General features: G+C 38.9%; 1 protein-coding gene across 1 annotated transcript; it reads left to right on the top strand.

The window, feature by feature from the left end:
• Positions 1-1,733: 1,733 nt before the first annotated feature.
• LOC139150521 (kinetochore-associated protein NSL1 homolog) lies at positions 1,734-23,474 on the top strand. The gene is made up of 6 exons (XM_070722942.1): positions 1,734-1,956; positions 5,871-5,955; positions 10,776-10,933; positions 11,443-11,509; positions 14,982-15,043; positions 20,501-23,474. The coding sequence occupies exons 1-6, from the start codon at positions 1,795-1,797 to the stop codon at positions 20,792-20,794; spliced, it is 828 nt and encodes a 275-aa protein (XP_070579043.1). The 5' UTR covers positions 1,734-1,794; the 3' UTR covers positions 20,795-23,474.
• Positions 23,475-24,120: the final 646 nt, after the last annotated feature.

Genomic DNA, 24,120 nt, shown 5'->3' with positions numbered 1-24,120 from the left:
AACTTTTTGAAAGCACAGATTTTAACAGCTAGTTTTTATTGTAAAAAATATTTAAAGTTTCCTCACATACCACAATGTATAGAGAATCAACAGTTTTGGTGAAATTCCAAAATCAAATTTTGTGCACAAACGTGAACTTGTAATCCCCCTAGTCTAATCAAGTACACTAAGGGACCGTTCAGTTTTTACGGCATGGGGGGGGGGGCGGCAAAATCTTGTCGCCAGTGTTCAAAAAAATATAGACCCCCCTGCATTTTTCGTGAAAAAAAGATGACCCCCCCTTGTCAGACGAAAAAATTTGATGACCCCCCCCCCCCCCCCCCCGCTGAAAATAACCAAAACCAATATGTCAAATTTACCCACACGGTTTGGATTTGAACTCCGGTACGCTGCGCACTTTATTCGTGTAGCAGAGATGCCAGTGCACAAACTTCTCAGTCATATCCATGCAAACGTCTGTTAATTAGGACGACTGTAAGGCAATTTGCTAACTTCATTTCCATAGACAATTTATGTCCATGGACATTTTATAAAGTAAACTTTATTTGAGTGGTTCGTCAAAGGCAGCCCTCCGGTTAAGAGGGTCATGGGCCATTACGTAAAGTCAACTTTATTGTAGTGGGCCACCAAAGATGGCCCGCCGGTAAAGAGGGTCGATCATGGCCATTGCATAAAGTAACTTTACTGGACAGGGCCGCTGAAGGCGTCCGGCCGTTAAGATTGTCATGGGGTATTACATAAAGTCAATTTATTGTAGTAGGCCACCGCAGGCGGCCCGCCGGTAAAGAGGGTCGATCATAGCCATTGCATGAAGTAAACCTAATTGGAGTGGGCCGCCAAAGGTGTCTGCCTATTAAGAGGGTCATGGGTAATACATAAAGTATATTTATTGTAGTTGGCCGCCAAAGGCGGCCCGCCGGTAAAGAGGGTCGATCATGGCCATGGCATAAAGTGAACTTTATTGTAGGTATTATGTTTTTGAAAATGTGGTGACCCCCCTTTCCTACCAGTCAAAAAGCGATGACCCCCCCCCCTTCGCGGATTCCAAAATTACGATGACCCCCTGGATTTTGCCGGCCCCACAGCCATAAAAACTGAACGGTCCCTAATATCAATAATCAAGATTACATAAATACACAGATTTACCTAGTTTTGTATTGGAAAAAAAAATATTCATAGTTTCCTCATAGACAAGATAGTGAATCAACATTCCGGTGACATTCCAAAATCAAATTTCTTGCTCACACATGCACCGTTGACTACTCTAGTCTGATCAAGCACATTAATATCAATAGTCAAGAGTCTATAAATACACAGATTTAGCTAGTTTTGTATTTAAAAGGAATTATTCATTGCTTCTAAAAGACTACTCATAGATTATGTATGGAGGACCAAGCAACATTTCGGTGAAATTCCAAAGTCAATTTTTTTTCCTAACTCCATACAACATGTACAAAGCTTTATAAAATTTGACTCCCCCCCCCCTTCCAATCATTGATTGTAAAATTTGACCCCCCCCCCTAAAGCGGTTTTGTAAAAGTCAACCCGCCTGATTTCCACCGACCCCCCCCCTCCCCCGACCCACGGTCCTTGTAAAATACGAATGCTCCCTATAGCCGGCGTCATAGGCGTCCGCGGCGACTGTACTGTTTGTATGATCTTACGTTGACATACCACACGCCCTCAGCGATGTACTTCCACTTACCATTGTGTCATTCTCGTTTATTCTCGTGTTAAACTACGCGAATTTATTTTGAACTCTGAGCGCGGCGGGGACATACTCGACGGCGGTAAATGAAAATGGCAGAGCTCGACCCCACTCAAATTCCTATAGATAGCAAACGAACTTTCAATCAGATGACAAACGCTACACTAACAGGGGTTGCAGCAGTCATCGACGGACACGCTGACCTAAACGAAGAACACAAAAAACGCGTGAAGGAACGTTTCGAAAAGGTGGGTGCTCAGTCTAGCTTGTCTTGTCAATGTCACTGTACAGTCCGGTTTTGAACAGTGGATGTGGTTCACAGGCGCTCCTTAGCTGGGTCGTCTGCTAAGTAGATCGATTTGGATCGATCTATTGATTCCGTAGTCGATATGCCTGCCACTGCAACCTAAATACTCACAAGGTGTGCAACACAATCACTCAAAAAACACACCACCCGATTTGTCAACTGGCGTGCGCTCACACAAAACATTCAAAACTACACTCCCATATACCTAGTTGGATCACAAATTTAACCATCTCCTCAAAAATCACGCCGATGAATGTGTTACTCGCGTCATCTTGAAGAAATCGGCCGTGTTTTGAGACCAAGCGCGGTGAAATGCGGCCTGCAGAACGATTCTACCATATGATGTAATTTATTCTACTACTGATTGGGTAATCAACGACCAAGCGCGGTGAAATGCGGCCTGCAGAACGATTCTACCATATGATGTAATTTATTCTACTACTGATTGGCTAATCAACGGTCAAAACAAAGGTCATGGCAAGACGTCACTGGTGAAGTACAGTTGAACCAATCAGCAGTGGAAAAAATGACGTCATATGGTAGAATCGTTCTGCAGGCCGCATTTCACCACGCTTGGTCTCAAAACACGGCCGATTTCTTCAAGATGACGCGAGTAACACATTCATCGGCGTGATTTTTGAGGAGATGGTTAAATTTGTGATCCAACTAGGTATATGGGAGTGTAGTTTTGAATGTTTTGTGTGAGCGCACGGCCAGTTGACAAATCGGGTGGTGTGTTTTTTGAGTGATTGTGTTGCACACCTTGTGAGTATTTAGGTTGCAGTGGCGGGCATATCGACTACGGGATCAATAGATCGATCCGAAAATCGATCTACTTAGCAGACGACCCAGCTAAGGAGCGCCTGTGATGTGGTTCGATACGCTGCCAGGGTCAGGGCGCCTGTACCTGCGCGGCTGTAAGCTTTGACCACAGTCCCTCCACAAACGGTCAAGAAACGCTTTTGTTCAAAGGTGCTAATCACCTACACAGTTGCAACATTCCGCGTTGCGGTGGACGCAGGAAGCGAATGACGTCATAGGCAAGTTAGGTCTTGTTTCAGTGGCGTCTTGTGACACGGTCCCGCTCCGGTATCCTACGATTTCAGTCAATCAAGCTACTTTATTTTCATCTTTCTGCACTGTTTCACATGTATTTGAGGACTGGTGAGAAGATGAGTAAAACAGTTTCTTAAAGATCTAGGTCACTATCGAGAAATCTTGGATGATATTTTATGGCTGAGTTCAGCCATGAGGTGATCTTGACCGACGCCATGCATTTCGGAAACACTGTGAATTTTACTTTCCCATTTGTTTTTTCACCTTTCATCAAAAAACTAAGTCATGCACCTCCTAACAAGGCAAAGACTTCGAAAAAATAGGGAATCGTGTTGTGTTGTTATTTTGAGACCTAATTCGACAAGAAAACTAGTCTTTTTGCCGCGTTTATATTTTCAACTGAAAACAAAATGGCGTCGCTTGGGATCGACGAGTCGTATCTGCATTACATGGGAAAATCCTAAAATGTCTTCCTTAACTCCCTTTTGATATCGATTTAACATGATAATTCCTCAGTTCCAAACTTTGAGAGTTCGATTTGAAATTTTTGATCGTTTTCAACAAAATTCAATGCACGAAATCAAGGAACTCTTACGATGACCTTGTTTTTGCAAGGTGCTCCCGTCGACCGTGCGTCGACCCATTGAGAGTTAGCGTTATGGTAATAGTGCAACGTTTTTTCCAAGCCTTTTTTTCTACGTTACCGATCGTTCAGAGGTGTCAAGTGCGGCCCTACCGATCGTTCAGTCTTCTCAAAAGTAGGCAATCAGGTCATGACGGAATCTGTTCTTTCTTAAAGACACAAGTTACTGCCAAACCCAATGTTTTGATTTTGTCGATCTTTCGAATTCTCAGACCGCCAAATTTAGAGAATCTAGAAACCCTACAAGTGTCGCGACATTTTGGTGACATGACCTCCCCAAGCCTGGGTGCCAAACTCTCTGCCATGGATTTTCCTGATTGAGGATCAAGTGAGATACAAATCATGTCGTGTATGGGTTTCGTATGTTACCCACGAGAGACCGTGGTCAATCCATCGATGGGTATTTATATACAAACTGATTGTATCGGTTGCTACACTGTGGACATTGGAAGACCACGCAAGGCTTGGGTTTCATAGCAGTACGTGTCGACGAAGGATTTTTATCTTCCAAAATGAAGTCCCAATCAACATGGGAGTCGTCAAAATTGACGAAATCGTCTCCGAACTTGTACATAGTTCACGCTGCATGACTCCACGGCAGGCAGATGTAAACAAACTTTGGCCTTTAGACTCATGCGCAGACAATAATCAGAATGCATTCTGGGAGAATTAAGTTTCTGCTTACGATAATTTTATGCACGTAACTGTTAACACCTCCCGCCGCACGCATGATAATCCGGGATTATGCCCATCAGTAAAATCAACAGAAAGCCCAATCGAAACCCGGACCATAACAAAAGAAACTGGTGGCGTTTCTTGACCGTTTTGTGGAGGGACTGTAAGCTTTGACTAAAGTTTGAAAGAGAGGAAGTTCAGAAACAAAAGGGCCGCAATACACACATCGCTGAATTCGGAGACGGATTTCCCTCACAGGCACAAATTATTCACTGCATCTCTAAATTCATAGTACAAAATCATAGCTTGTTGTTATGTCACTTTGACCAACAATGGCCACATACATGTGCAGGAGTAATGTACCTGCTATCCTCTTTGCATCAAAATTTATGTCATAAGGGACACTTTCTTACAACAGCAGTGAGCTGGCGTGTAAATGGGCAAAACTGACCATTGGTTGACACAAATAAATGTTACTTGAATTGTTTGTAACCACAGGCGCTCCTTAGTTTGGTAGTCTGCTAAGTAGATAGATTTTCGGAGATAGATTTTCGGATCGATCTATTGATCCCGTAGTCGATATGCCCGCCACTGCAACCTAAATACTCACAAGGTGTGCAACACAATCACTCAAAAAACACACCACCCGATTTGTCAACTGGCCGTGCGCTCGCACAACATTCAGAACTACTTTAAATGTTTCAAGTGATTGCAGACTGACAGTAGATGGCCAATCACAGCCCTGGTACTTTCTAACGTATGCAGCTGTTGTAAGAAATGAAGTTTCTGTTTCTAAACTTCTTCTCTTTGTAACGCTTACAGGAGCCCTCTCCGTGTATTGAACCACAGACGAGTGTGGAATCTATTATAACTTCCATACTTTACAATATCATGAACCATTTCAGAAAATATCATGAACCATTTCAAGAAAATACATGATATCTATGCGTTGGATGTTATGCATACATGTACTGACAATAAGAGTTAGACATGCACACATCTTGCTGCAGTTCGGAGCCTAAAATTTCCAAATCAGATGATTTTTTCCAAATCAGACGATTTTTCAAGGAGTACCTACATCCCCCTGTGCATGCAGCCTGCCTACAGTCAGAGTTTTCCACAGCTTAGAAAAAAACAATAACATACGAATTGGTTGGCCATTCTGATTGCTATAAAGAAACCCCAAAAGGCAGGAATGTAGAAAATTTTGGTAACACGTGGAAAAAATAAAAGTGTAGGCGGTTACAAGTGGTGTTTGAGTGCACAAAGTTGTGCAAAATGTCTTGATTTTTTAACTAAAACTAAATTTTTACTGCCAGTAAATTTTAGCAAACAGCGGTTATTTTTGCCAGTTGCCGGCTATTATCTACATCCCTGAAAAGGCCTGCCCCTCAAAATTCCCTTGTGAAGAACCATGCTTGTACTCTGCATGGCTATAAATTGTCTTTTACAAACTATCAAAAATGCTTTCTTCATTTCAGATCTATACTGACTGTATTCATACAAATGTACTATGTGGTGGAAAACCTTGGCAAGAGGCTGAAGATGACCAAGATAAAACTCAAGGTAAAATCTGTAGCTAGAGTGTTGTCATGTAGGTTTTAAAAGGAAAACGTTTGTCGGAACTGCGCCTGTGCAAGTTTCTTGTTTACAAACAATGTATTTCGTGCACAATATGTACTGAAGATGCACCTCATAATCATAGCTGCAACATTTAAATATACGATGTGCATTATGACAGACATGTTTTAACTTTAACCCTTTTCCTGCCTAGTCCATATTTCACCACCAGGTCAAGATGGTTAAAATTAATGAAACACAACATATTCAATATGATGTATTTTAAAGGGCCTATGACATGATTTCCAAAGTTTTTATTTTTTCCCTTCAAAAGTGTATTTAGCGGTCCTTGCATAAATTAGACCACAAACAAAGTCAGCTATATAAACAGTGCTCACAGACGCCGAGTAAACACTGGCAAGGAAGCCACACCGGCGGTCCAGCTGCAGGGACTTATCAACTTGCTTTTGACAACAAGGACAGTGTTGACCAGAATTCAGAAAGTGATTTCGAGGCGAATTAGCTTGAAGGCGCATAGGCAACCCAAGGCAACCGGGACGAGTGGTTCCAAATCAGAGTCAGATTCTGACTCTGAAGAACAAAGTGCGAGTGGACAAAGCAATAGAATGCCCAGGACAGATTTGAAAGTACGATGAGTCTACGTTTCATTTCTTTGTATGAAATAAGACAGTATCAGTCTTAGTTTGAACTTTTCACGGTTGAATTTATTTTATAAAAAGTGTAGCAATCCCGCGCCTGAGTGTTTCGTTTCAATGCATTGCATGTTGTAGCTGCAGTACAGTACACTCAGTGACAGTTTTCAGACGACCTCAGTTTTCGGACATTCAATCACATGCTGTTTGTCGGACTCACTTTGCTCCGTAATGATAGCGTTTTACAAGTTGTGTGACCTCACATTTCGTGAAGTGATACTGCTGTCCCATTTTGGATAGTTTGTTTAGTAGAAGCTATTTCGGGCTATACAAATTTGGCGAAGTTAGTCAGACCATATGATAAAAGGTGCTGAAAGCAACACACAGAGACAGCCCATATGTCCGGTCGGTAAGCGCCAAACACGTCGAAATATGGTTATGTCGTCTCTTAAACGTAACTACTTATCACGAAATATTTACATTCAGTTTTTTAAACACATCAAAAATGAAAATTTGGGTTTTGAAGTTTCAAATTATCAACATTTAGCCCCTAATCACTTTCCAAATACGACGTCCAATTACTGCTATAGCAGTCCGATTACTACGCACTCAACACGGGGTCAAAATTTTGCAACTTGACCCCCTAAATACCATGTCCGCCATGTTAACAGTTTGAGGTTAAAGACAAAAAGTTTAAAAAGGTATGGTAATAAGAATTCATTGTGCTCGTCATTTATGAAATGGTTTTGGGCGAAATTCACTACCCTTTCCGAAAACTATCACTCCGAGTGTAGCTGTGTTGGACGTCGACCTTTGACAGAACTATCATTTCCTTGGAGCACGAGACGAATGATGCAATCGACTCATGTTCCCGTGCATTTTCAGAGCAAACGAATCCTGCAAAAAGTGATGTGTAAGGCCTATTTTGTACATGTTTTGATGAAGAAAAACATAGAAAGCTTGTCGCCGCATTGTCGGGTTGCCACTTTGAATCGCGGCTTTCACCATTCACCGTTGTTTAGAGAGGGGAAGCTTCATGCCACACAAATGTTTCCCGATGAATGAGAATGTGACATCAACTGTCATCCTTCTTGTAATGTTTATTTCCCATATGTTGCACGAAAGCGTAATACGCCTAATCACATAGCCTGAAAAGTCATTTTAATTTCAGTCATTTTAATTTACTTGATCGGCGAGGTGATCGGCCGTCCATGACGTCATGTGACCATTACGTTGGTGATCTCCTGAAAAGACCATGTCACTATAGCAAACTAAACACTAAGCTTACAATATTCTCTCGTGCGCTGCGCGCTTGGTGTACGTTCTGAGCAAAGGAAGCCCTTGCCACACACCCTTACGGACATGAGATTGCGAAGGTGTGAAAGACTGTTTGCTCGTATTAAGATAAGTGGTCGGCTCAACTTCGAAAAGCAGAAAAAAGTTGAACGAGTTGGGCCAGGGGTACACGCCCACCAGTAACTTTTACTTGCCTTTTATCTGGACAAAGGGGCGATACGCAATGCAAGACAGTGACGTAAGCTAACTTCAAGACCGAAAGAGCGATTTTACGTTTGGTTGTATGGGGCATGTCATAGGCCCTTTATCATAATACTGTACATTTGAAGGCTGTTGAAAACATAATACTGTAGACAGGGATTACCCTGGCTCAAGAACTGCTTGAGATAAAATCCCACATGAAAAAAAAACAGTGGGAGAATTTAAAAGTATGTGGGAACCTAACTTTCCCTGATTTTCTGCAAATTGGTCAATTTGCATAACATTATACTCAGTGTGACAGTTTTTGGACGACCCGGCTCAGTTTTTAGACATTTAATGACATGCTGTTCGTTGTACTCACTTCGCTCCGTATTGACAGCATTTTACAAATCATGCTACCGCATATTAAGTCAGGTGATGCTGCCTTCCCGTTTTGTACAAGTTTTTTCGGTAGAAGCTATTTCGGGCTACAAACTTGGCAAAGTTAGCCACACCGTAAGATACAAGGTGTCGAACGCAACACACAGAGACAGCCAGTGTCCGATATCTAAGCACTATACACGTCGAAATATAGTTGCGTCATCCAGGGATTAAACGTCACTAATTATCACGAAATATTTCCATATAGGTTTTGTGAACACATCAAAATGGAAAATCGGGTTCGAAGTTTCAAAATATCAGTATTTAGCCCCTATAATCATATGCCAAATACAACGTCTGATTACTGCGATAGCAGTCCGATTACTACGCACTCAACATTGGTCAAAAATTTGGCAACTTCGACCCCCTAACTGCCACTTCTGTCGGTGTTAACAGTTTGAGGATAAACACAATAAAGTTTCGAAAGGTATGATAAGATTTTGTAGTGCTCGCCATTTATGAAACGGCATTAGGTGAAATTCACTACCCTGTCCGAAAACTGTCTCACTGAGTGTAGTTATAATCGGAGGCGATCAAATCCATACTTTCTAGAGCGGGAGTAACGGAAGTACAGTAGTCCAGAATAGTGTATTTTCGTTTTTTCTTCGCACTACCACTTGTACTGGACACAAAAGCGCCATTTTGAGCGACGACAACAACCTGTACATCAGCAATGAACATTTGCTGTATTGACTCCAACGATTTGTCAATGAACGCACAACTTCCTGCCGGCAACCAATCACAAACGCTGTTTGGTTCTAGCGTAATTATAGCGCTCTCTACGGCAACACAATGAGTGGTTCTGAACTGCCTGCCAAATATCACCGATGAATTTAGATCACGTAAATGTATCACGTACGCGCCATTTGCATTATCAGCGCGACTTTTTTGCCCAATTGATTTTTCTGAATGCGATTTTTCTGATTTTTAAGCATAAATATCGCGTTATCGCGCCCCAAAGTGATCCCTGTGTAAAGTTGATTTTTTGACAAAAGATGCTATAACATACCAAGCCAAGTGGGTGAAAATACGTCATGTTCTGGCTCAATACTGCTTTTTACTGACTTGGCTGATGGGGAAGTGATACAGTTATTAATACTGTCTGGCAGGAAAAGGGTTAATCAATCACCAATCTGTCTTGGATACAGTGTTTACATTGGTCGAACGGGTCCCAAACGACCTTTGAGCGCAGTTCCGACTGTATGTATCTCTTTGAAACATATTTGTGCATTATGGTCAATGAAAGTTTCTATGTATCACTATCATGAGAGGTACATACTCCAAACATCACACAAATGAGACACACTTGTTACATTACATGTTCATGTATTTATTCAGCCCTAACATTTATGTAACCATTCTCTAATAGATATGCAATGATCAATTCACTCATCTTTTCTTCTGTGTCCCAAGATCTGTAACAGTAATTAATTTAAACAATCAACCTTTTTAGTTTTTCATTCAATATTTGTCCTTTTGCCTGCTCAGCAACACAAAATCTGTAGACAAATGCTAGATGAGTGTAAGCTTGACTACTGATTATATTTTGCAAGTTTACTAGATTGGAGCTACAGTGAAAATAGTGTCCTCAGTTTGTTTTCAGAAATCCATGCCAGTTGGTATGATTTAGGTAGTCTTCTAGATTCCTAGATTACCACAATGTATTATATCAAAGCTCAAGCAAAATGAGTATCACATTGGATATCAAAACTCTATTTTTGAGGTCAGCCTAATGGTTTGGCAAAATTATCTTTGTATTTACAGGCCTTATTCATTCTTTCGGATGCAGTAAACTACTTACAATACTTATGTATCCCATACAGTAATACTGTATTGATAAATTTTGTTCTTGTTAGTTGAAGTTGTTTCTGTTTTAACCCTTTGAGTGCCAGTCTATTTTTGTCCTCTTTATAAAATTAACCCCAGTCAATTTTTCTCAGATTTTTGCCAAAATTTTGAAAAAAAACTGTAGCAAATAAAATGTGATGTCCATTTGGTCCAAAATTATCAAAAAATTACAGAAAAATTCATAAAAATTGATAAAATTTTGCACTAAAATTTTGGCGGGAGAAAATTACAGCACTCAAAGGGTTAAGCAACTGAATAAAGATGGGCAGCAAAGATGATTTCAAAGATTCTGTCTGTACCATACTCTACTCTTATGGCTTCATATATTAAGCAGATTACTTCAAACATCTAATATCCATGACATGGGAAATGCACAGATAGAGTCAATACTGGTTGTTCACCTTGCAGATTTTGAACCAATGAATTTAGATTTACAGCTGCAAGTGGAAAAACAACTTTCAAAGATTGATGAGTGTCTTGTGAAAACAACAAGGAAAAGAAAATACTACCCCAGAAAGATTAAAAAGAACATAATGTGCCAACAGAAATGCCTTCAGGAAGTGCTGGTAAGATTCCTGTGTTGAATATTCCGCAAATCTGCCTGCAGTATTTGTCAGTGAAATAAGTTAGCATTCCTAAACATTTCATGCAGAACACATGTAGTTGTAACTTGTAGGGCTTATCTGATAATGCATGGCTATCACTATTCTAAATTCAATTTTGACAAAATGTTTGTAGTTGGTTTCTCCAGTAGGTGTCCTTGTTTTATATTTTTGACCTGTTTACCAAACGTTGTTGACATCGTATGTAGTTTGAATATTGCATGAAATTGTAAATATATAATGTAGTATTATATGTGTATTATTGGTAGTAATGCTTTTATGTCATGTACCCCAATTCATAATTGAGTCAATAGATGTTCTAAAGCAATATTTTGTGGCAGTTCAGCTTGTGAAATTTGGTATAGCTGCTTATTGTGACACTCCACATACATACATGTATCTGTCAACTTATCTGCTCAATTTTGAAAGTGAACATCAAAATGGAAAACACTTATATTAAATCATGTTTCCAGGAGCAGTATGATCCAGAAAGACTCCCTAAAGTTATCATTGAAGAACATCAAATAGACAGCAGTAGTTGTAAGTATATTAGTTCTGGAGTCTTTCAGTGTTCTCCACAAATGAAAATTAAAGGCGGGCGGCTAATTAGCATATGTATTTGCATAATATTTGCATATAATTTACATATCACCAGGGCTATTCACAAGGCACTCCAGTGATGAGATATACTTCTGACATTCTCAATATTTTTCTCCATTCAGCAGTGATTAATGGCAAGCTATACAATTTATTTTTACATTTAAATCCTGTCTATTTACTTTACATAAATAATAAAACATCAAAAGTGAAAAAAAACACATTGAACTAATACAAACAATACACAATTTTAATAGTAAATATATTGCACAATACCAACATGAAAATTCAAAGTAGGCCTACATGAGAAGTAATAAGTGTTCGAAATAATCGGTGGCAAATGGTGGCATGTTTTCATGTGACCCTCTGTTACTATATGTTTGTCTGTAGCCGGATTGGTAAAGCCATGAACGTCTTTTTTTACGTCCATGACAAGTTGACACGGGACTGAATAATTAAAGTTACAATGCGGAGTCAGCGGAGCATGCCTGCAGAGAAACATACGTTGACTTTAAAACTCAATTCATAATAAAGGGAGGCCCGAAAAAAATGATACCAAGTATTTCAAAGAGAAAGATTTGAAATTTCATCGACTCTTAGTTCGGCAAACGTACAAAACTTCGACAACTGCGCGGCGTAGGCTGCCATGCATGTTTGTGTGGAGCACGCTGGCGCACTAGATCTCGATCACACGCGACCTTCGAACTATACAGTAGGCCTACAGAACCGCATGTACGGTACATAGCTGCTGTATTCGGATGATCACACGAATGATGATTTTAGCTCGTGCAGTTTCTTTTTACTTCATTTCATTGTGCCTTTGATATTTTAAAACGGTCACGGATTTTGAAACTTGATCAAACGCAACTGCTTCTCAAAGTCAATCGAATGAATCCATGCAAGTTACGAATGCGTGACAGGAAATGACACACATGGCTTCAACGTCATGTGGACGTACACGGATCTCAAAATGGCTAACTTGGCTAGGATACGCAACGACCTGAGCACGCGAAGTACCATACTTTTTTGCATCTGATATTTGTCTCAACCAATCGTACGATTTTAGCCAGATCTGATCGAAATCACTTTTCCTGACCTTCGGATCCTTACAAGTACGAGACATTGGCGGCAATGGCAGTTGACAATAGCATAGATGCTTTGACTGAGTGTCCGCTGGCAAAAATGCAACACCGAGCCTTCGACGCTTCGAGTGTACTGTGTCCGTTGTATGAAATGGACGGTGTCTGTAGACTGTACGGTACGGTCGGCAGCTTAACACATTTCAAGCTTTTTGAATTGAAGTCTTAGCCAGTGTTCATCGGCACTACGGCCGTTTCACACTTGAAAAGCTTGCTGAAATAAGAGCGTGACAAAATCGCTGCTGAGAAACATAGGTCTTCAACCACATTTACTAAAGAGTATCGGCGCCGGCGGATATGAAACAGGATCGGGCGAAAAAAAATAAAGGATCGGGGCCGTCGGGGCCTGGGGAGAACATTGAGGATTGCATGCAGTCGCAAAACAAACCGACAGATGTGTGAACGGTCCCTCTTTATTACACGACGTTGTCAGTTGCTGTCATTTTTATTCAATAGGCTTTCAGATATTGTTCGGACAACTGACTGTGAAAACAGTTTAGGCGACAGAAAACAAAGGTGGGCGGGCGAGATTAAAGGTGGGCGGCGACAAAAAGAAGCCGGGCGCACCGCCCGTCAAAAACCCCTTGTGGAGAACACTAGTTCTGGAGTCTTTGTTCTGCTTTTATTTGTCTTGGTAACTGATCTGATAATCTAGATAGAGCAGGCGAGGATGACATTATACAGGAAAATTCTGCTCATGTCTGTAGGCTTTGTCTACAGTATTGATGTACTTGGATTTTTGGAGGTGTAGGGTAAAAGCAACTGAAGTATAACAATGTAGTTGAAGGTATTGTTGAACTCAACTTTCTACTTCACTGTGTTGCAGTATGTTGTGTGATGATCCTTTTTAATTAGCTACTATAGACTATAGTCTATAGAAGCTATTGGGATGGGTGTCCGTCCGGCGTCCGTCGTCAGTCTGTATGTATGTATGTATGTATGTATGTATGTATGTATGTCCGTTTGTGAGGCGTCCGTCCACTCAAATATCTTGAGAACGGCTGTACTTACTGATTTGATATTTGTTGTGTAGGTGAAAAATATGATTTTTAGAAACTTTTTTTTTTAATTTTTTGATATTGTTGAAAATAGGCAAATTAATGCCAAAAAAGGTGTTTTTGGTAAAAAATCTTCTTCTTCATAACCGCTGGTCAGACAGCTTTGTTATTTGGTATACAGGTCACTAGGGGTAACCCAACTTAGATTTGTTCAAATTGTGATGAAATATGCAAATGTGTATTTTTAAGGAATTTTTTTGTCATTTTTGGTCAAAATCTGACTTACATTGTATGTAATTCTTGTACTGTGTAAACCCTATCAATTCACCCAGAAAAAAATAATTAATATGATTTTAAATAATTGAATTAATTAGGAAATCATCAAAGCCAAAATAATTTTAGTGTAGAATTATCAGAAAGTTCAACTTTTTTTGACAGTTCAAAGTGAAATGCTTACCATCTTGGAGGATTAAAACATGTAAAGGCAACTTTCCTGAATCCCAACTTTGACATATTCTGAACCGTCATTTATTGTGCCCTGTATGTTGTCTTAAAGACATTGTTCAAAATAGTCAATAGAGATAGAGATAGAGAAAGTTCTAATTTCCATTTATGGTTGACTTGGTAAGGATAAAATAAAATTACTTTTTGAGGAAAAAAATAGAGTGGTCAATTAAAAGAGTGGTCAAAGTGATAGGGTTTTTATGGTAAAGCTGGGCTGTAAGATTCCTCATGTGCTATTTATAGCAATTATGCAATCTGTGTAAACAGTGCAATGAAAGTTACATGATTCCTTATAATGCTTTTGATGACCTTGAACTTCTTAAGTTTCAAACATTTGTCTCTTCAGTGTGCTTTCTCTGAGTATGTACAGTCTCAACTTATTCAACAGAACTCACTTACAATGTTAATCAAAGATATCCACCTTCTTCATCAGTACATGTGTCACAAAAGGTTCTTCTCTACATAACACAGCAGAGCTCTGTCAACTGTTGAGTTGCTTGTTCTTTCAAAACTGCTGGTCAGACAGCTTTAATATTTGGTTTACAAGTCCCTAGGATGACCTAAGTGAGATAATTTCATACAGTCAGGAAATACTTAATTTTGTATCCATGTCTATAGTAGCTTCAGGGACTTTGGCCCTATGTTTATATTCTCTTATAAACCTGTATACTTTTACATGCAATAGTTTATTTGTAAAATTGTATTTTAAACATCCCTATAGTTTGGAATAATTAATATATGTTTCATAACATGTTGTTATATTTCTTGTCACAGTAAAGTCAAGTATGAAAGCTTGCTGCCAAGAAATGACAAGAACACTGTCAACGCTTACTAAGGTAAGAACTTCAAATTGTCATCAAATCATAAAGGTTGTTCTCTTAGGTTAAGTCTTTTGTTTAGGCCAGAAAGAAAAAATTAATTGTTCATCGGAATCGCTGCTTCTACTTTGCCCGATTTTGAATTTTTTTATTTAGGCAAATTCATACTTTTGCATTACAAATACTTTAGTAGCGCCGCTGGCGGCACCCTACACTTCGTCAGGTTTACACGGGCATGTGGGATTCTGAATGAGACTTCTGACGTGTGTGCACTGAGCTCTATCAACACAGTGTTCTCCACAAGGGGTTTTTGACGGGCGGTGCGCCCGGCTTCTTTTGTCGCCGCCCACCTTTAATCTCGCCCGCCCGCCTTTAATCTCGCCCGCCCACCTTTGTTTTCTGTCGCCTAAACTGTTTTCACAGTCAGTTGTCCGAACAATATCTGAAAGCCTATTGAATAAAAATGACAGCAACTGACAACGTCGTGTAATAAAGAGGGACCGTTCACACATCTGTCGGTTTGTTTTGCGACTGCATGCAATCCTAAATGTTCTCCCCAGGCCCCGACGGCCCCGATCCTTTATTTTTTTCGCCCGATCCTGTTTCATATCCGCCGGCGCCGATACTCTTTAGTAAATGTGGTTGAAGACCTATGTTTCTCAGCGGCGATTTTGTCACGCTCTTATTTCAGCAAGCTTTTCAAGTGTGAAACGGCCGTAGTGCCGATGAACACTGGCTAAGACTTCAATTCAAAAAGCTTGAAATGTGTTAAGCTGCCGACCGTACCGTACAGACACCGTCCATTTCATACAACGGACACAGTACACTCGAAGGCTTGGTGTTGCATTTTTGCCAGCGGACACTCAGTCAAAGCATCTATGCTATTGTCAACTGCCATTGCCGCCAATGTCTCGTACTTGTAAGGATCCGAAGGTCAGGAAAAGTGATTTCGATCAGATCTGGCTAAAATCGTACGATTGGTTGAGACAAATATCAGATGCAAAAAAGTATGGTACTTCGCGTGCTCAGGTCGTTGCGTATCCTAGCCAAGTTAGCCATTTTGAGATCCGTGTACGTCCACATGACGTCGAAGCCATGTGTGTCATTTCCTGTCACGCATTCGCAACTTGCATGGATTCATTCGATTGACTTTGAGAAGCAGTTGCGTTTGATCAAGTTTCAAAATCCGTGACCGTTTTAAAATATCAAAGGCACAACGAAATGAAGTAAAAAGAAACTGCACGAGCTAAAATCATCATTCGTGTGATCATCCGAATACAGCAGCTATGTACCGTACATACGGTTCTGTAGGCCTACTGTATAGTTCAAAGGTCGCGTGTGATCGAGATCTAGTGCGCCAGCGTGCTCCACAGTGTGCGAAATTAAGAGAAAATAGCTTCAGGTCATAAGGGCCTGCACCAAGCCAAAGCTTCAGGTCCTTACAGAAAACTGCCGGTCCTCAATACATGAAGTTGTTAACGACAATTAAAGTCAACTTCTCCACCAATATTATGCTTTTGAATGTTGTAATATTTAATTTTTCATATCCTTTTATCAAAAGAGTTAGTAAGTATTCTCTGATATGACTATTGTTCACATAGATTGCAGAATAGTGTAAGTGAATGAATCATTCAGCTACATGATTTGGAATCTGAAAAAGATCACAGCCCTCATCTACCTCACTGTCATTTCTCAATGTTTTCCTCCACTAGGGGGGGGGGGGACTATGGGACTAACAGGCCTAGGAGAATTTGAAATTTTTTTCTAGCCATGTCAAATCCCCCACTCTCGGACTACAAAATTATGTCAAACACCCAGAGGCCGGCGAATACAGGCTCATGCACTGGCTACATGTGGCTGATGAAAGCGAGAAAGTTTGTCTCTCATGACTTTCTATTGGGATGGTGTTCTCTAAATTGCTGTGTATAATTGTACACTACACCTGGGCATGTGATATTTTGATTTGAAAATGGTTGGAGAGCTGAAAATCACTTCTGAAATTAGCCAACGCGAGTGGTAGAGGAGTGAGTAAATAGCTTAGTACCCTGAAAACAGTCATGAGTAAGGGGAGTGTATGAATAATTTTTTATGCAAACATTGTTCTTTATTGTTATGTAAAACATAAGGGAGAAAGTACCTCGTATGTATTTTGATATGACGTATGGATTTCTTTCAAAATTTTTCAAAAAATAAATATGCTTAAATATGGCCTCTGTTGCATTCAAGAAGAAACAGATGAAGTTATACTTTTAATTAAAAGGACAAGTATCGTAACTTTTTCTCGATTATAGAAATTGCAGACAACAATGAATGGCACACGTCGCCACTCGCGGAAATGAATGCATATTTTCTGATCGAAAAGTTTTGCCTGAGCGATTGCTGGGTCTCATCGCCCTTTGAAAGCTTAAAGTTATTAAAATGACTCTGAAAAGTTTGACATACACTCGATTCTGCTGAAAACCACGATCAGTTAATGCTAACATTACCAGGGTTACACTCATTGGACAAGTATTATTATAATATTGTATCGCATTCTTGCACCAAAATCAATTTATTCCATTGCTAGAATCTGCATGCATGGACATAATTGACACTGATCTGAATGTAATCAGCTGCACTGTGCTATGAGGGATTAGACTATTCGTAAATGTAAAAAGTCGCAAGACAACAATTACAATGTCGCGACATTGTCAACCCCCCCCCACCCCCCCACCCCCGGTCTGGCGTACCATAGAAATTGAATTCTCCACTACCAGGACCCCGCACTCCCACAGTGGAAATCATTAATAGGTGCATGGCATTCAAGTCTGAATCATATGATTCAGAGTCAGTCATCATCTGCATCTGTTACAGGTCTTGACGGAGAAATTTTCATTATTTATTCCAAATTTCAGTCGGTCATAAGGACCGATATGTTGCTAAAAACTTTCGGCCCGACGAGAAATCTGTCGGTCTCGGACCGTCGGACCGACGTTAATTTCGCACACTGGTGCTCCACACAAACATGCATGGCAGCCTACGCCGCGCAGTTGTCGAAGTTTTGTACGTTTGCCGAACTAAGAGTCGATGAAATTTCAAATCTTTCTCTTGGAAATACTTGATATCATTTTTTTCGGGCCTCCCTTTATTATGAATTGAGTTTTAAAGTCAACGTACTATGTTTCTCTGCAGGCATGCTCCGCTGACTCCGCATTGTCACTTAGTGCATTATTCAGTCCCGTGTCAACTTGTCATGGACGTAAAAAAAAGACGTTCATGGCTTTACCAATCCGGCTACAGACAAACATATAGTAACAGAGGGTCACATGAAAACGTGCCACCATTTGCCACCGATTATTTCGAACACTGATTACTTCTCATGTAGGCCTACTTTTGAATTTTCATGTTGGTATTGTGCAGTATATTAGTAAATTGTGTATTGTTTGTATTAGTTCAATGTGTTTTTTTCACTTTTGATGTTTTATTATTATTTAAAGTAAATAGACAGGATTTAAATGTAAAAATAAATTGTATAGCTTGCCATTAATCACTGCTGAATGGAGAAAATATTGAGAATGTCAGAAGTATATCTCATCACTGGAGTGCCTTGTGAATAGCCCTGGTGATATGTAAATTATATGCAAATATTATGCAAATACATATGCTAATTAGCCGCCCGCCTTGAATTTTCATTTGTGGAGAACACTGAGCTCTATCAACACATTGTTGCAACGTCTGAATTTTGTGAATCATGACACAAACTGGGTCAATATTTGGCTAGAATTTCTCTGTTTTGTCAAGGTTAGTACACCATGACTTAATTTGATCACAGCGACATATCGGCCAACAGTTAGTTCCAAAGACACTGTTCAGTGTTTGTCCTTATAAAACGTTTGGCGATCTTTACCAAGATTGTGACAGTATATCTGCCCGTACCAGTCCAATGGAAACAACTTACTACCGTGCAACAACAGTATCGTTTGAAGCTTGCTGTTTCTATTGTGGAGGACAAGAGAACCTTCTGAACATTTTTGTTAGACCATTGTGTAAAATGTGTCGGGACAGCAGTAAAGAGGCCATTACATGGGGCCAAAGTAAATTGAAAAAAAACTCAGATGCTAGGTTCTAGCAGGAGGATATTGAAGGACAATACTGAATTGTTGGATTTCAGTGATTTGCTGTGCATATCAGTTTTATGCTGAGAGCATGTTGAAATACTCAGAATATGTTGTGCAAACACCGACTGTACCGGTATATGTAATTCCCTATGTTATTGTTGAGAAATATAGAATGCCTAGAATGCCTTGTCTTCATCTCGGCAAAAAGTCCAAGGGACCGCAGTTACCTTTGGCCTAAAAAAAAAAAAATTAAAAAATTTTCGCTCGCTGCTCCTGAACCTTGGCCCAAAAAATTTGATGAACAAGATTTTTTTTTTTCTCAGGCCTTATGGACAATTTTATGCATTTTGTTGAATAAACATTTTGTTCTGGTTGAAGATACAGTCTGATACATACTGCAATGAGAGTCATTACTCAAATTAGCCACATTCAATGTCATTCAAACTTGGCTAATATTTCTGAAAAATAGTAGTATAACTAATTTTCAATAATAGATACCAGGAAGAAAGTTTCAGTGTACATTGGAAGCTATCTGTTCTTGGGTAGAACTCCTTTTTTCAGTAGGATCATAATTATCATCACAGTACCACACTCAAATTGTCCATGTTGGGCCATCAATTGTTATAGCAAAGGGCAGCTTGCCAAATACCCATCCTTATTCTATCAACCTACTTTGAAACCTCAATCATTTTAAAGCTTTTTAGTGATTCAGAGTTCTGGAAGAAGGTAAATTATGATAACTTCTCTTCACCGTGAACAAATTTTTGAGGAAGAGATGCATTGTGGTGTAAATTACAAAAATTGTTGAATGCCATTACTCTCACAGCTATAAAGGCATAGTTGAGACACAAAAAATTTTTTTCCTCACTTGATATTGATTTCATACATTGAATTGTGTCAGGCAACAATTACTCACCCCTCTGTTTAGTTTGGAAGAAATTGTAAATAAATGTACAAAAATGTGGTGACTCATGGAGTAAAAGGAGTATATTCCACTTTGCAAAGTTTTGCCAGTTTCAGGCTTGACATGATTTATGTCTGTTGGTAAATGTTTAGCAGTGGCAACTGTTCCAAGTAAACTTTATAGTATAAATTTATTGATCAACCACAAAGGTAATTGCTTAGCCCTGTTTTATCATACATTCAATTTCACTCCAAATTCTTTTTCCATAAAAGAATTTAAAGTTGAGCATCGGGACATTTTTAGTGCAATAGTTGAAATCATCTGCAAAAGCATTGGCACAAAATGCAACAACCAGTAAAACAAAGACCTTTCTGTTGCTCTTTTACTAGCAGAATACTAAATGGGCATATATAGTATCAGTAGTGTTGTTTTCCATATTTGAATTCTAAGTGGAGAGTGCTATTGTATTTGCAGTCACTGCCAAGTACAGAGGTTCAATCTGAAAGAATCCTGAAAATACTAGAAGACACATCCAAAGAAGATGACAAAATACAAAATGTTATTAAAAAGTCTTTGAAAGGGGAAGGTGAAATGATGACATCATTAACTCCTCTGAAAAAGATCCTGAAAGAAGATACAACACCAATAATACAAAGAAGACAGCGTTACTTTCTGCAACAGCATTCAGCCATCCAAAAAATAAGAAGTCATTCTATTACAAGGTATAATTTAAGGAACACTATGGATAAAGTCATTGAACCGTGCTGATGTGTAAGTGTTGACTCATGAAGATACGCACATTTTTTTTTCACTTCACAGGCTTAGAGCAGATGTCAGTGTGAGAGACTCTCTGAGTTTTCATTGGCTTATGGAATGAGCCCTTTATACTAGTGCCCTCAACAACAGAGCCAAGCAAAGCAGGGCTTCACCTGGAAAGCTGGCTTACACAGCTGATCACGTCACTTCATTTGTTCTGTTGTTGAGAGCATCAATCAAAAAAGGTGAATTTACTTAAATCAGCTTGGACTGTAAGAGAGTCTGATGTTAGTGTTAGAGTGACATACACCTTAAATCATGATCATGTACTATGCCATTTATGCTATTAATTTGAACTATAAAGTAGTGTGATATATTTGCTCTGAACTTTTAGTCCTCAAGGACACCGTCCGGGGGGACTTCTAGGTTTGGTCATGTCCGTGCGTCCTTCCGTTCACGCAGATATCTCAGAGATACCTCGAGCGATTTCATTCAAACTTGGTACAAGGATTATTACCTATGTCATACATATGCACGTCTGTTTGTTTCGTGATCCGATCCAATATGGCTTCTTGGTGGCCATTTTGTTTCCTGTATTTGATGTGGGTTCGTATGTTCAAGCAAATTTCTCAGTGATCCTGGGAGCATTTCCATTCAAACTTGGTACATGGATTACTCCATATATTATACATATGCACATTGATTTTTGTTTTGATCTGGTCTAAAATGGTCGCGTGGCGGCCATTTTGTTTCCTATATTTTACAACCGTGCGTCCGTTCACGTAAATTTCTCAGCAATGCCGGGAGCGATTGCATTGAAAGTTAGTACATATATTAATCCCTATGTCATATATATGCACGCTGATTTGTGTAATGATCCGATCAAAAATGGCCGTGTGACAGCTGTTTTATTTCCTGTATTTGACGTCCATCCACGGGGTCTCCAGGATTCATCCACAGGGGCTCAAGGATGGCCAATTAAGAGATAATAAAGAATAATGCTATGTCTATGCATAGGGGCTGATGAATGCAGATATCTCAGATATGCTTGTGCGAATTCTTTTTAAACTTAGTACAAGGATACTAAACTCTGGCATACATATGCAGATCCATCTATATTGGTATGGCATGCATAATTAGTGCTAATTTGCATAGTCCGGGATTAGAGCGCTGTTTCTATTACGTCTGTGCTAACTTTGATGAAACTTTGCACAGATGTTTTTCACACAGAGTTTTAATATCACACATTGACATATGTCAGTGTTGCACAAATTTATTGCTTATTTGCATATTTGATGAATTTTTATAATTAGGGTGATGTCTAGGTGATGAAATGTGATGCAGGTGATAATCTGTCAGTGTTATAAAAAATGATTTGCAACATCCTGTTAATTAAGTACTACTTGAGTCATTTTTGTAATTAGGGTGGCAGCCCAGATTGGTTTTATGTTTTCACCACCATGGAGCTCATTCTTGGCCATTAAGCCTCATCTGTATTGCAGTATTTTTAATCACAGACCACGTTAATGAACAGGACTCTATCCTCGCTTTCCGAGGGCCTGTAATCAAATTACCAATTAACAAGTGGGGACTGTGTCATCAACGATGACTTGTTATTTGAAAACTAATTCTTTGTATATAAATATGCAAATTAATAACTGTGTATTTGTACAGGTAATCATGTTGCAACAGTGTAAGAGAAGGTAAAAAGATATTTTGTAATAGTAATGTATGGGTTTCCTTTCCTAATTCGTATTTTCCAGACCTTTCGTTTTTAGACAGTTTCAAAGTTTTAACCAAATAATAAGTTGATTATAGAAGCGGGAGACTGCACAATCATGTACAGATGTATTGTAGCAGATACTTTGTTGTATGAAAATTCAAATCATTTCTACCATTTCTACTGATAATTTGATTAAACAGTACATTAATTTCAAACTTTCAGCAAGTATCATAAGGAAGGACAGAATTCCTCTTTTAATGTAATCCCTGAAATGTACAGCATTACACTTGGTATATTCAAACTCTCTGTTGTGTTCTGACAGTTGGTTATGCTATTCATAATTTGTAAATTTTTGATGAAAATTTCATTAGTTGATCTGATGTTTCTCATAACAATCATTACAACAGATGTTACGGACCACAGAAAGACCTTTCTTCTTTTTACAGCTCTAGATATTAAGGATGCACTAAAATCATTTTGATTTTCAAAACCATCAGAAATGAAATTTGTGACATTATGTTTGAAGCTCCATTTTATTGAATTCTCTCAAGTACTTATTGTAATACCATAAGCCTCATAAGGGTATATATTTTGTGAGACAATGTATATATACATTTTTGATTAATATTTTATATTAAAAAGTAGTAAAATTATCAAAGATTGTACTTCAATCTTATGAAAGGTCTTTATTTTATATCTGAAATTTATCTCGGCAGCATTTATTGTTTTCTACAAATCTGTTATCTTATCACTAGGTTAGATGATGTCAGTATATGATGGAAGGATGATACTGTCAGGTTCGTTCAATCCAGAAAGTTGCATTACACATCAAAGTTTGCAGACTTCACAAGTGTTTTCAAAACTTCCTAACTTTCACTGAACATTCTGTAAAATATTGAATATCACATAGCAATTCTCAAAGTTCCCAGGTTTGCATTTGTAAATTTCAATAAAATATTTAGATAGTAAGATGCATCGCCTTATCTTTTGAAATGACTCTTGATTATAGCTTGAGAATAACCTGACAATCTTTATTTATACATATCCAGTAACACAAATGTATTACCATTGGTATAGCTTTACATTCTTGTACAAACAAAGATTCATAAGGGACATCTATACTATTACACAATGCATTACAAGACAGCTTAGTTATAGCCTATATGCTATTGCATGGGTACATTCTGGGTCCTGACTTTCTGCAAATCCTCTTCCATTGCTTTATCATCTTGTGTGTAATACTCAATTTTCTCTGCTCTACCTTCCATTTGTTGTGGTTGTACTGATAAAATTTTTTAACTCCTATGTCAAAAATTGCACAAGAAATTATATAACAAAATTGTGATTTTGATTTTTAGCCCCTGTTGTGTCGTTGGCACACGTAGACACAAAAAGTTAATGTAGGTAATGACATAATTTATCAAAATGTACATGGGGTCACGGCAAGTATAAATCCCTTTCATTGACCTTTAGACAAGAAAATGGCAAAATATTGCACAATTGAGCACTGATAATTGTCTTGAGGAAAAAGGAATAGTGTGTGGTTCAGATGTGACACATTGGTCATTGCCATGGCTATTTCTCAACTTTTACCATATTCTTTAATGTACACATA

This window comes from Ptychodera flava, chromosome 14 (genome assembly GCF_041260155.1).
Source record: "Ptychodera flava strain L36383 chromosome 14, AS_Pfla_20210202, whole genome shotgun sequence".
Taxonomy (NCBI): Eukaryota; Metazoa; Hemichordata; class Enteropneusta; family Ptychoderidae; genus Ptychodera; species Ptychodera flava.
The sequence above is the reverse complement of the archived record's forward strand: the minus strand, read 5'-3'. Positions and strand labels throughout refer to the sequence as shown.